The following is a 17,600-nucleotide window of genomic DNA, read 5'->3' as shown; positions in this document are numbered from 1 at the left end:
AAAGAGAAACTAAAATCAATAATATTCTCCCCCAAATATTCCTGTGGCCAAAGTAAAAGTTGCGAATCATGTTTGTTTTAATACACATTTGAATAATGTTGTAGCTTTGGTATAAATCTATTGAAAATAAGAGGTTTTTAATGCTCTTATAGGCATTGTTAGATACTATTTCTTGAAACAATTTGATTAAAGTTTCCTAGCTCAATCTTTAACTAGCTGCAGAGTTTTGGGCAAGTAACTAACATTTTGGGGCCTCCCAGCAAGCCCACTCCTGGGCATATATCCAGACAAAACTATAACTCGAAAAGATATATGCACCCCTATGTTCATAGCAGCACTATTTACAATAGCCAGGACATGGAAGTGACCTAAGTGTCCACCAACAGATGAATGGATAAAGAAGATGTGGTACATATATACAATGGAATATTACTCAGCCATAAAAAAGAATGAAATAATGCCACTGGAGCAACATGGATGGAGCTACAGATTATAATACTAAGCGAAGTAAGCCTGACAAAGAGACAAATACCATATGATATCACTTATATGTGGAATCTAAAATATGACACAAATGAACTTATCTACAAAACAGACACAGACTCACAGACATAGAGAACAGACTTGTGGTTGTCAAGGGGGAGGTGGGTGGGGAGGGATGGATTGGGAGTCTGGGGTTAGCAGATACAAACTATTATATATAGAATGGATAAACAACAAGGTCCCACTGTATAGCACAGGGGACTATATTCAATATCCTGTGATAAACCAGAATGGAAAAGAATTTGAAAAAGAATGTGTGTGTATGTGTGTGTATATATATATATATATATATATATATATATACACACACATTCTATATTCCCCAAATGGGAATATAGTTTTATATATATATATATAACTGAATCACTTTGCTGATTCAGTTATATTTTTCTACTGAATCACAGCAGAAATTAATTTCTACTGAATCACAGTAGAAATTAACACAACATTGTAAAGCAGCTATACTTTAATAAAATAAATGAAAAAAAATTGGGGGTCTCAATTTCCTCATCTGTAAAATGAATAAAATAGTAGTATCTACCTTGTAGAGTTATGAGCCTTAAATAACACATATGCAAAGATAACAGTGCACTGTGCATAGTAAACCATCATTAGTGTCTTCTTAATCGCCTTTATCCTCTTTTAGATTGAATATTTTAGCTATTTCCATATAAGGAAAATCATGGCGATCATAAAAAACATGTCAGTTCTGACTTTTTTGTGGCATGGTATGACCTTAGCAGTGTCATCAGCAGCTTCTGTTCACCTACACCTATATTAGACTACCATGCAAATTAATTTCCATGAGGAAGAAAAGCAAAAGTTATTATTACTAAGGGCTTCAGAAAACCACATATACTTTTTCTTGTTCAGAATCCACTTCAGCTATTGATTAGAAATAGTAATTTAGAGTTATCAAAAGACATATACGCACTATTATATATAAAATAGAAAACTAATAAGGACCTACTGTATAGCACAGGGAACTCTACTCAATACTCTGTAATGACCTATATGGGAAAAGAATCTAACAAAGAGTGGATACATGTATACGTATAACTGATGCACTTTGCTGTACACCTGAAACTAACACAACATTGTAAATCAACTATACTCCAATAAAAAAATTTTAAAAAATCAAATGCCAGTAATATATTAGGATTGCAAAAAAGATGAAAGAGAAAGGGGTCTTCTAGAATGTAGCCAACAGTTAAATCATTCCTATACCTACTGGATTAAGTTCAGTGACGTCCCATTCAAGGTACTCTGCCACATGCATCATCTGACTGATGATATTTTCTAGTTCCTGGAGGAGAGGGAAGGGAAGGGGAGGGAGGGAAGGAAGGAGAGGGAAAATGAATACAAGGTCTTAGTAAGTTCTTCAACTTTGACTTACAGGAATTGATTTGTTCAACATGTAGCTCAAAACCTAAAGGAGTGAGATGATTAATTTTACATAAAAAGTAAACATATACCTCTGCATTTTAAAGGCCTACTTAACTATACATAAAAGAAGAGCCTAAATATACATTCCTTTGTACTCTGTCTAGAAACCTTCACCAGGAGAGGGCACAACTATACAAAGAAAGGTTTTCTTCCAGGAGATTTTTAAGAAAATTTTTGTTTGGAAAGCAGCATCTGATGAAAGTAGGAACCTGCATATTTTCACAAAAAGCTGTGATTTTTACGTACTGAGTATCCTGACCCCACAGCTTGAAAACAGGTGTGGAAGGGTGGTGGGAGGAAGGGTTTGAGGGCAGCTGAGAGTTTTATTTTTATTCTGATACACTGAGAACGTATACTGACGGTTCTAGCCATTTACTGGTAAAATTTGCTCTGCTAGAGGTGCGTTCAGGTTAAGGTTTGGAGGCTAAGTGCATGCAGAGTTTATTTTATGAGGGGATAGAATTTTAGTCTGAATATTCACATTCTTCTGCTCAACGTCAAGTCTTTGAAGAACTGCTGGTTAATATATATGCCTTGGCTAAATAAATTATAACATTTTTTCATACCGATTTATTTAATGTTTTAATTTTTCTGTATCTTCAGAAAAGATTAAACATACTTTGTGAATGCTAATAATTTTAAGGGTAGTCCGTCCATGACAATTGAAAGCGGTATTTCATAGTATGATAATTTAAAATATAAGAAATATAAAGAATAAGGCTTGAAAGTATATTAATAAAATTTATTCTACTAAAACCTCTGATCTAATGTACGTGGTTAATATGCATAAAATGAAGAAGAAAATATAGTAAAAGAGGGGTTTTTTTTGGGGGGGGGATTCATGGATCCCTCTGAGAAGCTGATGAAAGCTACACTCTCTCTCTCCAAAAATATATATATGAAATCATGAAAATGTTATATAACACAGGTCATCCCAGAAACAATGCAAATATAAATGTGTTTATTACAGATGTGAAAAATTTTAAACACTAATCCCTTGCAATTAGAGGCTAGAATTTGTGTGTGTGTGTGTGTGTGTGTGTGTGTGTGTGTGTGTGTGTGTGTAACTAATCTTCCAGTTACTTTATCTTTGCTTATATATGCCTTAATGGTTTGGAACCGTTAAAGTCTCTGGATATGTTTGGAGGAACAGAAACTATTTTTGGTGGACTATTGTGTACACATGTGGTACTAGATAAGTCATCTAACCTCTCTAAGTTTCCTCAACAGTAAAATGGGTATTCTAATAGTACCTAGTTCACAGAGTTGCTACCAAGATTAAATATGCTGTTATATGAAATACATTTATCTTATCTGGCACAAGTGATCAATAAACATTAACTAGCATTATTAGACATACTGGTCATTTCTCAAAGTATTAATTTTCTTCTGTTGTGTCTCCAGTATATGAACATAGCCTTTAAATTTCAAAGACAAATGATATCAGAAGGTGCGCTTCCTACCTGACAGTGAAGGAAATATCCGGGGGTAGTAAGTTATATGGAGAAAATCACAGAAATTAAATCCAGACCTTTATTTTAAAAAAGACTAATTTAATCATAAACAAACTTATTTATCCTCAGCTCATTGTTTAATATTGGGAATATAGTTATAAATATTGCTAGTAATCTACTATATGTTAACCAAAAAATGGCCAGAGACCAAGAACAGCATTTGACTAAATTTTCTACTCAGCTGCCAACTCATGGCTAAGAGCCTAGTAAAGAAACATTGTTTTAATTTAATTAAAAAGAAAAAGAAAACAAATCTGCATTAAAAATATAATTTGCATTCGTGTAGTCAGAAACGCTACAATAAGCATATTGACATATGTAGAAGAAATCTAAACTTCTAGCCGTGAAATGCTACCAGAAAATGAGCAAATGTATCACGTTGCTTAATATTCCTAAGTGGAAAACTGAACACTACTAGGCACTTAAAAATAACAGCATTTGAAAAATTAGAAAGACCCTAACATAAGAAATCCCACAATCACAGCATCAATTCAGATTGGTGGTCATTTCCTAGAGTAAGAATTATATATTTGTATCTCTCTCTGGAGAAACGAATGCACCATTATCCTACTCAGTGTTACATAAATATGTCTCTAACTTCACTGCTTTGCTTGTAACAGTCTGTTTGAGTTCTGCCATAGAGAGACATATCAGATGATGAGAGAAACTCATTATCAGAAATAATGTTTATTTTAATCAATATTAAATATATCAAAACATTTGTTTTTACATGTACCTATGTACTTCAAAATTTCCATAATGTGACACTTACTCTTTGGTTAATATTCTTATATTACCTTCATAGAACAGGACATGATATAATATACAAAATGTTAAATAGAAAATACATCATTGGTGGAAACTGAGATGGATATATTCAGGAGGCCCTGACTTGAGAACTAAGACTCTAACTTCTCCTCTGAAAACTGTCAATGATTTGCATATACTACAAATAAAATAAACATTTAATTATTACTTTCTGTGAGATGGTATTTTTCTTCTATTGATTTTTATGAGTAAAATTATAGATAGAGTGCAAGTTGGATTTAAAATCATATGAGAAGGGAAGTTTGCCAAAGCAGTTTTAAATATAATTACCCATTTCATCAACATATGTGAGTAACAGTACTTAAAAAGTGGGAAAATAATAAAATGATTGAATCAACTTCGTAATTCCTTTAAATTCTACCTGTATTCTTGATATTTTCCTATATATGTATATATATATATATACACACATATATATATATATATATATATACACACACATACACACATTTTTTTTCTTTTTAGATCAATGGTCTCATCTTTCTCTTATATTTTATTCAGACAGGGTTGAAGTCTTTTTTATCTTTCTGTACATAAAAAGTCACTTTTTTGTAGTAAAATTATTCAATAGAACAACTGTAATCCTAACAGTTTCCTCAGATCACTTGCTTTCAAAAAGTCAGATGATAAAAATGCTGTGTGAGTGCATGGAAATTATATTGTATCTTCTGTGGTAATAGCTATAAATTTATTCATTGCATTTTTCAGAACAAACTACTTTGAAATTTTCACAGAAAATTTGAAGAAAAAAATTACCGAGCTGTCCAGGAAGCCATTTCCATCTGTGTCATAGAGGCGAAACATAACTAGAAATAAAAGAGGTGTTGAAAAAAAGATTATAGGTGAGTAAGATCAATGCTAGAATAAGGCATATTCTTTAAAATTTATTTTCTGTCAAAAACAAATACTACTAAATCCCTCCCCTCCTCAAAGCAATTGATTTTGGGATCATTTCTCAAGCTTAAAGATGAATTAATCATTAATAAAAATACTGGATATCAGATATAAATTCTACCAATTTTTGTTATATAGCTAGAAAACACTAAAAAGTGCTATTGTTTGTTCAAATTTGTATTACAAGATCATTAAATGGAAATTCAAAATAACAGAAGAGAAGGAATTCAGACATTCAGAGTCTGAATATTAAAGGACAGAGTGGATAAGAAGAAATAACTAATTCAGAGGTCTGGAAATCAATTATAATTTGGAATCTACCATCCACTGTTATGTGAGCTTAGTCAAACGCTGTTTTCTTATCTATAAAATAAGGATAATCACCCTGTCATAAGACACACATTTGTTAGGGATAGGGGTTAAGAGGTACAAACGACTATGCATAAAATAAGCTATAAGGATATACTGTACAAGACAGAAATATAGCCAATATTTTATAATAATTATAAATGGCGTATAATCTTTAAAAACTGTGAATCACTATGTTGCACATATGAAACTTACATAATGTTGTAAGTCAGCTGGATATATGTATATGTATAACTGATTCACTTTGCTGTACACCTGAAACTAACACAACATTGTAAATCAACTATACTCCAATGAAAATTTAAAAAAAAAAGACACATTTGTTGTGAAAGTGAGATGATACACACAAAGGTGTATCAAAAGCTGTAGGTCACTACACAAATATATAAGCCATTGTTTTGATTAATCCTTAAGCAGTATGGGAAAGGAAAAATTAGTGCAAAATAAGGGAATTTTCCTGATAGGGGATGCAAAGACATAAATGGCATTATTATCATGGGTATAATGGTGTATTTGTTTAAATCGGAGATGTAGTTTCATAGGGTAACCACTCTTTGAACTAATCAAATGAGGAAAAAGACACTATTGGCTCTGTGCTAGGGAGCTCAGGAAAGCAGGATGGCAGAGGTCCATGCCTGGCCTGAGGATTCCCTTGTATAATTCACACACCACCAGGAGACTACAAAAGAGGCTGCAGGTGCCGTTTTGAGATAAACAGAGAAGAATGACACAGCTGTAAAAATAGAGGAGTGGAAATGAGGGTTTGTGTTGGGTTTGTATAATTTCCTGGAGAGTCTTGATGTCTGAAGTCTATAATATCAACCAAAGACATTGACAACTAGGAGACATAATTATGCAATGACCTTAATCTGTAACTCATTGTTATTTTTATATTTAAAAATAAGTATTATATTTCAAAAATTCTAAGATATTTATAAGATGCAAAACTAGTCTGCACATCACTAAAAGGAAAAAAATGCTGCCAATCTAGCTAACGTGTTCTATTCACTGTAAAATGGAAACAGACTTTAAAGATGTTGAAATGTAAGTGGAAATGTATACCTATTGAATTAAAGGATAGAATGTTAGGTTTGCTAAAGAATATAAATATCTTGATTTGCAAACCATGATAACTGTTCTCTGTTATATATTAAATGAGAATAAAATTCAGAAAGAAAGAAAGAAACAAACAAAAAAACTTACCACAACATGGATACTAAGCATTTCAAGATTTTCTAGCATAGCATAAAATGGTAAAAATACCTTTTTAAGTGGCAAAAATTCATACACCATTCAGAGAAGGGGTTAAGTACCAGGAACAAGGCAAGGACTTCCAAAACCTAACTACATTTTAGAATGAGGGATGCTTGTGACTCTGTTAATCCTTATTGGAGTAAATGACTGCTAAACCATTTCATACAGCTCAGGTATATGGACATTTACCTATGTCTACTGGTAAATCTTGTTGGAAACATGAGCTCAAAGACGTACACACAAGTCGGGTGGGTGTGTGGTACCTGTCATTCATTTTGGGCAGCATCTGAAACATCTTCCTAAATTCTGAAAGCCAGACTTTATAAAGCACAATAACAGATGAAAGGCCAGATACCTTCCTTTACTAGCCTGACTTGAAAATAGGGTTTGCACATGACCCAGCCTCTACCAATCAGAAGCACAAGCCCAGATGATTAATCAGATGCTAGTGATCCAAGAAAAAAGGGGCTTCACAGAATCCATGCTGATGAGAGGCAGCAGCAACAGCAGTAATTGAAGAAAGGGGTGTGTGGTAGGGATAGTAGCACTGAAAGGTGCTCTGTCTGTCCACAAAGAAGCAGTAATGGGTTGTCATATGTATAAGAAAAGAGTTATTAAAACTATCTTTACTTACAAATGATATGTTTGTACCATTAGAAAATTCTATTGAATCATCAAAAAGAATTGGAACGTATATGTATACATATTTCATATATATATAAGAATTTACATTATGTATATACGTATTAGAACTTATGTAACTGATATGTTATCTATATCTTATTATTAGAACATATATCATATGTATTATATCTTATATTAGAACTTATATAACTATATAATTAGATCTTATATAACATATAGGTTATATGTTTTATATTAGAAATTATATAATGTATAAATATTAAGACATATGTTTATATATAAATATACATAAGTATATGTATTTAGTGATATGGTCAGATTAAAAAGTCAGTTGCAGTTTTACATACTAGTGAAGAACAATTAGAAAATGAAACATAAAACATATCATTTACAATAACATCCAAAAACCTAAATATATAAGATAAATTTATCAAGAGTTGGACAAGACCTCTGTGCAAAAAATATAAAACTTCACCAAGAAAAATTACAGAAAACCTATATAAATGAAAAGATGTATTATGTTCATGAATTGGAAGATTCAATATCATTAAAATGTAAATTCTCCACAGATTGTTCTATATAACAGATACAATCTCAATAAAAATACCAGTAGCTTTGTTTTAAATATTAACATGGCTGATTCTAAAACTTACATAAAAATAAAAAAGACTTACAATACCCCAAACAACCCTGAAAAGGGAGAACAAATCAGAAGGATTTACATGACCTGACTTCAAGAGTTGCTAAAGATCAAGTGAATCAAGATAGTGACATGCTGACTAAGGGCTACACAACAGAATAATGGGAAATAGGAATATAGATAGAGATCCACACACTTATGGTCAACGGGGACAAAAGCAATTCAATGAGATAAGAAAAGTCTTTTCAAAAAATGATGATGGAACAGTTGGATGGATATTCATATAAAAAAAAGTACCTTGACCCTTACTTCACACCAAACATAAACATTAAGTCTAACAGAATTTTAACTTTAAAACTAAAATTTTTTGAAACTAAACTTTAACATTAAATCAGCGCTATAAACCTTCTAAAAGAAAATACAGGACAATATCTTCATAACCTCAACATAAGCCAATATGAACCATCAAAGATTTTTTAAAAATAGGTAAATTAAACTTCATCAAAATTGGAACTTCTGCTCATCAAAAAGAAAAAAAGAAGACTATTAAGAAAATAAATAAGCCAGCTGCAGATTTGAAAAAAAATTTTCAGAACACATATATCTAACAAAGGACTTGTTTCTACAATATATGAGCAAACCCTAGCTCAGTAATAAAACAGCAAACAACCCAATTAGTAAAGAGGCAAAAAATCGAACAGATGCTTCAAAAATGGAAGAGAGGTGAGTAGTCAGTCATAACAAAGTACTCAACATCATCAATCGTAAAGAAAATGGAAATTTAAACCACGAGACCATCATATGCCTTCTAAAAAGACTCCAGAATTCAAGTTTTTTCCCCAAGACCAGTCTACCAAAGCTGCTTACCTTCTCAGCCTCTCAGGTGCCTACGAATTTACAGTTTAAAAATACTGGCAAAAAAAAAAAAAATACTGGCAAAAGCCTGGCTCCCTGCTCCCAGAAATTTAACCCACAAATCCAACTTGCCTTGATAATTTCCTAAAATTTACAAACAGATTTTTAAAAAAAAAAAATTGAGTTTAAATGTTCTAGTTGTTTCTAGCAGAAAAGTTGGTCTGAGAACACTTTACTGTTGTATGAAGTAGAAGCCCTAGTATATTTTTATATTAATTTCTACACACATTAATAGGAGTTAATGGCTATCTATAAATCCTGTCTAATTCACCAAGGAACAAAGTTGCAGAACTTTAAGTTCTAGTTAATAATTATAGCAATAATAAAAACAGTGTACATATATTGAGCACTAAGTATCTTGTAGTCTAAATCTCACCAATTATAAATCAATGATAAAACTTTCCTTTGATTCCGATGCGAGAGAGGAATTCTAGAACTTTAGTTTTCAGAGGTAAGTCTACTTTCCTAATTTAAAATTGTAGTGGGGTCATGCAAAACAAGAAATATTGAACACACATAGTTACATTGCCTTTCTAATGAAGGTCCACTACAGTAACAGTAAGGGATGAAACAGGCATAAACCCACAAGTACAAAGAAAACGTGAGAGGAGACAAGAAAAATAAAATTTTAGAAGCTGGAAAACATATGGTGTCCGATGTAGAAACCTGAGAAATATAGACGTAAGCTGGTGGTAAAGAGGAGGCGCAGATTCACACAGAAAAGGAAACATAATCTTCATGAAAAGAAATTAGACCTTTAAACACTACCCCTCACGGCTTGCACCTGAGGGTATGCCAGCCCTCTACCTTAAAGAAGACTGGATCTTTGAGCTTTTTAGCAGTCAAGCAACAGGGACTCTGAGTTCAGGGTACTCAGGCATTCTGATGGTAGGGGTCCAATACCAAAGAGTGTAATCATGTGAAAATGGATATACTGAACATTGAGAAATGTTAAGTCCCCTTGTTCATCTCTAATGAGTCAGACTTAAACCTCATCTACCCACCCACCTACCCACAACCACCAAGTAGTTGTTTCAAAACGAAGTAATTTGGAAGAAACCAGCAAAGCAGGGAGACGGGAACCTTATAAATAAGAGGAAAGATTCAATCCATAAATAAGAATAATAGCAAATAAGGATGGTGCTGACAACAAAAAGGATTCTCTGTGAAGTGAAAATTATGCTAGAAAGAGAAAAAAAAAAAAAAGTCGTCCTAGATGTAGAAGATGTACCAGATGTCAAATGAAAGACATAAAAGAAAAGAAGTTGGAAAACAGGAAAATTAAAAAATATAATAAGTCAAAGTTCTGTCATGGAGTTTGAACATCTAATAATAGTGATTTCAGAAAGACTGAACAAGTAAAATAAAGGAGAAGGTAACTAACAATGAAAAGATGAAGGAATAGATGGAGAGCACAAGTTTCCAAACCAGAATTTATGGTGGAGGATTTAGGAATTAGTTAGTTATACAGGAATTAAGAAACTAATCAAATAAAGAGAAAAAAAAAAGCAGTTATTAACACCACAGAAAATAAAAATTGTTTGGCTTGGTAAGCCTATAGAACCTTTCCCTTTTAAAAGCATATCTGAATAATACTGATAAAATTAATAGTGATCCTCAAACATTATAATAAGACTATTTTTTCCTTAGAATTTAAAAGTAAAGTTAGTCTCCAAGGTCAAGTGAATCACTGAACAAAGAGGTTTTATTTTTAAAACCAACATATAAGGATATAGATTTTTAGGTGCAAAAATAATTTAAGCCCAATATTAAAATTATTCTGTCAACATGATAGCTTCCAAAGGTGGGTACCTCTTAAAAAGTTACAAACCAGTTTAACCCACATTTTTTCTATTTTTATGCTCATGCAATTACACTTTATATAGAAACAATTATGTGCCCACACATGAATTTGGTTAAAAGCTCAAAGGAAAGGCACATTACACAATATGAGGGCAATTCTTTATATCTAGAATTTGTTTCTTTTCCAAAAGATGTGCAAGTTTTTAATCTATTTTCCCATAGAATATGTTTTTGTACTTTGTATAATATGTTATTGATATGAAAATATTATTATGGAAATTGTTTTTAAAGATTATAAAGTATATATTTTAAAAAGCATTTAAGCCAGAATTTGTTTAACTCACAATTTTTTACTGTTTTATGTATTTCAAGACCTATCTAATAAACCACAAGGGCAGAGGTGAACATCATTTGTTTGGAGTTTTTTACATCTAATATAATGGTGTTATACTTTCTTCTTTTCTCCACAGAAGAAACAATAGGGCTTCCCTGGTGGCGCAGTGATTGAGAGTCCGCCTGCCCATGCAGGGAACATGGGTTCGTGCCCCGGTCCGGGAGGATCCCACATGCCGCGGAGCGGCTGGGTCCGTGAGCCATGGTCGCTGAGCCTGCGCGCCCGAAGCCTGTGCTCCGCAACAGGAGAGGCAACAGTGAGAGGCCCGCGTACCGGAAAAAAAAAAGAAACAATAATCTAAACAAGGAAAGGCAGCTTTTCAAAATAAAAAGGGCACCTATACAGCAGGTCAGAAATCATACATTTTAGTCACAGATAGCTAAACTGGTGGTGTAATTAATAACCAGTCTCTCTGGGCTTTAAATGTTTCATTGACAATATAGGAAGGTTAACTAGATGATATTTGAGGACTTTTCAATATTAAATTTCAGTGGTTCTAAGATTAATACTAGACAGAGCCGTAACTTTAACATACAGGGTAGTCCTCATTATCTGCATGTCAACTGTGTATTTTTCTGGACATTTTCCTATTGATTTCTTTTTAGTGATATATTTTCAGTAACTGTAAGCTAACTTATTCTAGCTAAGTCATTAATAATTTGATAAACTCTAATCCCAATGTGAATGCCACATTTATACTTTTAAATAAAAGTATAAAATTAGTAATATTTGATGCCTTCAATAATTCACATTATCTTCCTCTTGTCAAGCACCCATAGACTTCAATACAGTTCCATTTAACTAGCATTTATTGAGCATCTATCTTTTGAAAAACACACATATATAAGTGGTAGGTGCTAGAGTGGGAAGTTACACACAGTGCAATGGTACAAGGAAGGAGAGTAAAATAATCTGATTAGAGATGGCAAGAGGACTCATGATGTGAGCTTAGGCTTCAAGTGTAGACTGGACTGGATCTGATATACACTGGGAAAGATATACACCCCTAGCAAATGCACATTATAAGCAAAGGCATGAAGGTGGAAAAGTTCAGGGTTTGTCTGATAATTAAAAAGTAGATTCATATGACTGGGACTTTTTTGTGCAGGTCATAGCCAAATGCAAGACTGGCCAAGTAGGCTGGGGTCAAATTGTGGAGCCAGATTAGTTTATGGATGCTAAGTTAAGGACTTACTTTGATGTATTATTCAAGAGGGAACTACAAAAGGGACACATGCTTCCTGAGTCAGAAGAAGAGGAAAGAACAGGTATAGAAGTTGACAAGTTTTAGGCAACATGAGAGAAAGCTATAAGAATTTACAGCTAATGAGTGAGATGATGATTAATTAAGTAGGTGTTTGAAGTAACAAAGCATCTGAATGAACTTTTAACTAGGAGAAGTCAATGACCAGAGAAACACTGAAGGCACTGAAGGCCAGCTGAGGTTTTGAGAAGAGTTCTAATCCACAGAATTATATTATCATTTCACAAAATCTCTGGCAGCTCAGTATATGAGCAAATAAATTGGATGTTCAAAACTAAGTGAGAAGGAATGATTGACCTCACGAATTACGGGGTCAGTCTACATTTGAAGGGGTGGGAGGCCCAAAAGCAGCAAGCAAGTTTAGGAGGAAGTGAAGCGGTCAAGGGGCAAGAATTCTTAACTTACTTTTTTTTTTTTTTTTTTGCGGTACGCGGGCCTCTCACTGTTGTGGCCTCTCCCGTTGCGGAGCACAGGCTCCAGACGCGCAGGCTCAGCGGCCATGGCTCACGGGCCCAGCCGCGGCATGTGGGATCTTCCCAAACCGGGGCACGAACCCGTGTCCCCTGCATCGGCAGGCGGACTCTCAACCACTGCGCCACCAGGGAAGCCCATTAACTTACTTTTATTTCATTTAACATTCACATAAATGTGAAGGAATTTATGTGAGCAAATATTGGTTCATTTAATTCTCATAGCAAACATACAAGATAGACATTATTATGATCCCAATTTTACAGCTGGGGAAGCTGAGGCCTGAGAGGTTTTAACAATGTGCCTGGGTCACTCAGATAGTAAGGGTCAAAGCTAAGATTCATTCAGTTAGTGAAGTGAAGGGTCCAGGCTCCTGCGTACTGTGTTATGCTATATTTAAACTCAAAGCAGAAAAGTAAAAAGTTACGTGAGCTTAGGCTGTGGTCAAAGCAAAATACTAGAATTTAAATTTATAGAATAAGAGCAGTCTTTGGGAATTAAAAGACTTGGGGTATTGCAACAAAAGTGGGTGACTGAAATAAAATGGAGTTGAGGTCACAGTATTTGAGGAATCTAAGGAGACTCAAAGAGGGATGTATTGAATGGCCCTCCATAAAGTACTGTAGTGGGCTTAAGGTGAAGAGGGCAAACCAGACCTGGTACAATATTCTTATCTATGCACCTCGATGGTTGGTAACTTCCACCAAGACAAAAACAGAATTCCTCCACAACTTCAGGACATACACACATGCACGCACACATACTTTCCAAGGGTTCGTGGGAACAGGTAAATAAATACCTTCTACTTGACAGGGCCTCAGCACTGGCAAAGACCACAGGGAGGCATTAGGATTGAGTCAAAGACTGAGTGAAGGAAAGCAAGTTGAAGAAATGGCATATAATCAGTGGAAAGTTCAAAAGCGTTTGTTTGTTAGTTTCCTTTCAATGAAAAAAGAATGCTTTATTCTAAACATTTTGTAAATGCCTGGCAGAAAAGAGAGGTGGGGGAGATTAGAAGGGGCAGTAAGCACTGAATAGATTTATAAAACATTGTTTTTTGGGGAAAAAATATTTAAAACATGTCATTAATTTATCTAATAACCCAGGTAAAAGAACGTATCAAATAATGCCACCATCAATTCCAAGAACAATTGTAGTTTCAGATGAATTATGTGTGTGTGTGTGTGTGTGTGTGTTTTCATTGGACTGAAGGAACTGCATAAACCAATGCTTCTCAAAATGTGGTCCCTGCAACATCAGCATGACCTGAAATGAAAACTCTGAAGTCCTATTCCAGGCTTGCTGAATCACATATACTCAAGTTGGGGCAGAGCAAGCTGTGTGTTCGTAAGCCCTGCAGGTGATTCTTATGTGCGATAAAGTTCAAGAACCTCTGGCCTAAGACAACATGTCTGTACTCCTTTCTGCTTAGCTGCTTAGAAATTGAGATTCAAAAACATCACTCACCTGCAAAAGTTAACTATATTAGATGCTTGATTATATCTACTTCTGTGTTAATTTTAATTATTTTCTTCTCTTCTTTCCTCTAGTATATATTATGTTTAATAAGTCATAACCATTTTGGAAATATATATTAAATGAACAACCATTAGATTTCTTTAAAGACATTGAAAAAATTTTAGAATCTATAACTATAATATACTATATGAATGTTAGGAATTTGTAAACGCGCAACTGTAGAAGGGAAAAATGTATAAGTACATAGCTAAGAAGCTGGGCGAAAGAAATGGATTCTGATTTAACTGATGTAGGAAAAAGCCTGGCATTTAGAAAACAAACCAACAAACACAAGCTCCAGATGAGTAAGGACCAGGTTAAGGTCCTCCACACTTGAGGAGAGTAGAGAAGAAAACTAGAACAGAGCTAGAACCTTAATGAGTTTCTGAAATTGAAATGCATTTTCTTTCAAGAGTCTGGTGAAAATCACAGAAGTAATGCCAGGTGGTAACAAGTCTGTCTATGCAGGAAGTCTAAAGAAATGAATGGTATAAGCTCGAAAAAGAGCTGGAAAACTTAAAGAACCGAGGGAAGGAGATTGATAACACTGAAGAGAGGTAAGTGGCAGGTCAGGTTCAACTTGATTCATCAAGTGTTTCTGAATCACTCGCGGGTTAACATTATGGCTGGCAACTGTGGACGAGGACTGCTGAGACACAGATTCACACTGAGAACTTACAACATACCTCTTAGGAATTCTACCTTAAAAACAAAATACTTGCAGTTGACCTAAAAATAATTAAACTGGATCACAAAGACCATGTTGGGGAGAAGTAATGGTGTCTTTATTTATTCTCAGACCTGGAATAGAATCTTTGTTTTGTTTTGTTTTTTTGCGGTACGCGGGCTTCTCACTGTTGTGGCCTCTCCCGTTGCGAAGCACAGGCTCCGGACACACAGGCTCAGGGGCCATGGCTCACGGGCCTAGTCGCTCCGCGGCATGTGGGATCCTCCCGGACCGGGGCACAAACCCGTGTCCCCTGCATCAGCAGGCGGACTCTCAACCACTGCGCCACCAGGGAAGCCCGAATCTTTGTATTTTTAAAATCATCCCAAACACAGTCCTAATAACACCTGAGAAAACTTTCTCTCTGGCCATTACTTCAATAAAAATTCACTAAACGTTAATATTTATTTTGGAATGAGAGAGATTTCTGTAGGTTCTTAGGAAAACAAATAAATCTTGAAATGCAAATATTCAACATTTAGAACTAATAAATATGTATTTAAAGAATGATGTTAATATGGTTTATTCATAACTTAAGCAGGTGTTACTATTAAATAATCATATTACATTAAATTCTTTATTAGTAAGAGAAATATTATCGAAAGTTACTGTTAAACTAAACATGCTACCCAGTCATAATTCTGAGGTGTCACAATACTCTACATTTACTTTAGAAATGTCAAATTTAGGATTCATTATCTTTACTATCATTTCAGTAGCAAAAAAAATTTAATTCATTTTAATGATATCTAATACAATCAGGTTAATCAGCTTATTGAACAAACCACCAGCTCTGTATTTAGCAAGGGCTTTGGAGATAGAATAGATTATTAAATGACGGGGCTTGCAGTAAAGGTTTGAAAAATATTTTCTTGCCTTGCAATGAGTACAGTTTGCCACCAGAGAGAGCTCAGTTACTGTATTTTATTAAAGAGAGCACTTATTTCCTTTCAACTAGATTGAAATTCTCTATCTGAAACGCCTGCTACATGGTAAAAGAAAAAAAAGCTATTGTTTAATTATTTATAATATTCAGTCAACTTCTAGAAATGAAACTCTCATGCTTGGCATTTAAGAAATTATTTGTCCACGGCAACGAAAGTTAGTGCAGAAGGTTTCAAGGAAGATTTCCAGAGAGAAAGGCTCAGGTTGCCTGTGGATAGTGAACCCTTTTTCTGCTTAATGGGAAGACCTCCTACATACTAGAAATAAGTGTATTTTCAAAACAACACAAAGGATACTTTTCAATATCGTCTGGTTACCAAACTGAGCAAATTCAAAAACAAAAACCATCAATTGATAAACATGCTCAAGAAATACTCAGTAATAAATGGACCTTGATCAATAATAACCTAAAATTGATAGATTCTTAGTATCTTTTAATTGTCTGATTTTCAATTGGAGGATTTTTTTATAATTATTAACCAAGGTCACGTTACTTAATAAGAATGTAAACAACCACAGTATATACAATTTTAAGTTTGTCAATATCCAGTCCTATCCCCCCACCCCAACCGTGATAAGTAAACTAAATGAAGAAACACATACACTCCAGTTTATCCTCAGGTCTTCCTCTTTCAAGGAGAGACAGGTAACAGACAATATCCTTCAGGTGGATTACTTCTGGGGAACACGTATTTGCTGGAGAGGTACGGGGAGAGGTGATGGCACCTTTATTCATTCTCAGACCTGGAAAAAAAGATTTGTCTTCATATACTTAAAAATATTCACAGTGCTCTCAAACAAAAGCCAACAAAGGAAATAGAGAGATAATGCCTAGACCATGTAGAGAAACTGTGTACTTCTGAGGCGTGAAATAACCAAATTCTTCGGTCTCTAGTATAACAGAGACAGACATTCTATGATTCTTTTAAGTAATGGAGAGTCCTTTGGGATTTGGGGACATAGGGACTGCTCTGCCTACTCACTGGATGGTGTTTGGGCCAGAATCCTATCGCCCAGAGTTAGTTGGTAGACAGATTTCAAAGCATGAAGAACTACTTTCCTATTCCACTTTTCTCTGCCTTAGGCAGCGACAGCTGTGAATCAGCTGGGACGACTGAAAAATGGTCTTTCACAAAAAACTGAAGAAATGTGAGTCTGTCCCAATATGATTTATATATTGATGGTCAGGAATCATTCATACATAATAACATGTATTTATGTCAAACGGTTGCCAGCACCGTGAATAAGACATCCTTTTTGCCATCAAGGAATCTGCCCATGAATAAGAGAGAAAGTGAACATAAACAAAAATCTGGATAAACATGACAGATTTAATTAGAGAGGTAAGAACATACAACTGTAGTTTGGTTTTAATATGGTCCATACTTTATTTATTACATCCATTCATTGTGCCTATTCCAAGACAAGGG

The 17,600-nt window shown here is 34.3% G+C and overlaps 1 protein-coding gene across 1 annotated transcript in view; it reads right to left on the bottom strand.

Annotated features, from left to right (window-relative positions):
- The window catches only part of DGKB (diacylglycerol kinase beta), a 704,489-nt gene that overhangs the window by 506,302 nt on the left and 180,587 nt on the right, over positions 1-17,600 (bottom strand). The window contains exons 6-8 of the mRNA XM_060020431.1: positions 16,774-16,914; positions 5,088-5,137; positions 1,775-1,849 (exon numbers count right to left, since the gene is read on the bottom strand). Coding sequence (XP_059876414.1) covers positions 1,775-1,849; positions 5,088-5,137; positions 16,774-16,914 — 266 coding nt within the window. The remainder of the gene's footprint in view (positions 1-1,774; positions 1,850-5,087; positions 5,138-16,773; positions 16,915-17,600) is intronic.

This window comes from Delphinus delphis, chromosome 9, assembly GCF_949987515.2.
Source record: "Delphinus delphis chromosome 9, mDelDel1.2, whole genome shotgun sequence".
Taxonomy (NCBI): domain Eukaryota; kingdom Metazoa; phylum Chordata; class Mammalia; order Artiodactyla; family Delphinidae; genus Delphinus; species Delphinus delphis.
The sequence above is the reverse complement of the archived record's forward strand: the minus strand, read 5'-3'. Positions and strand labels throughout refer to the sequence as shown.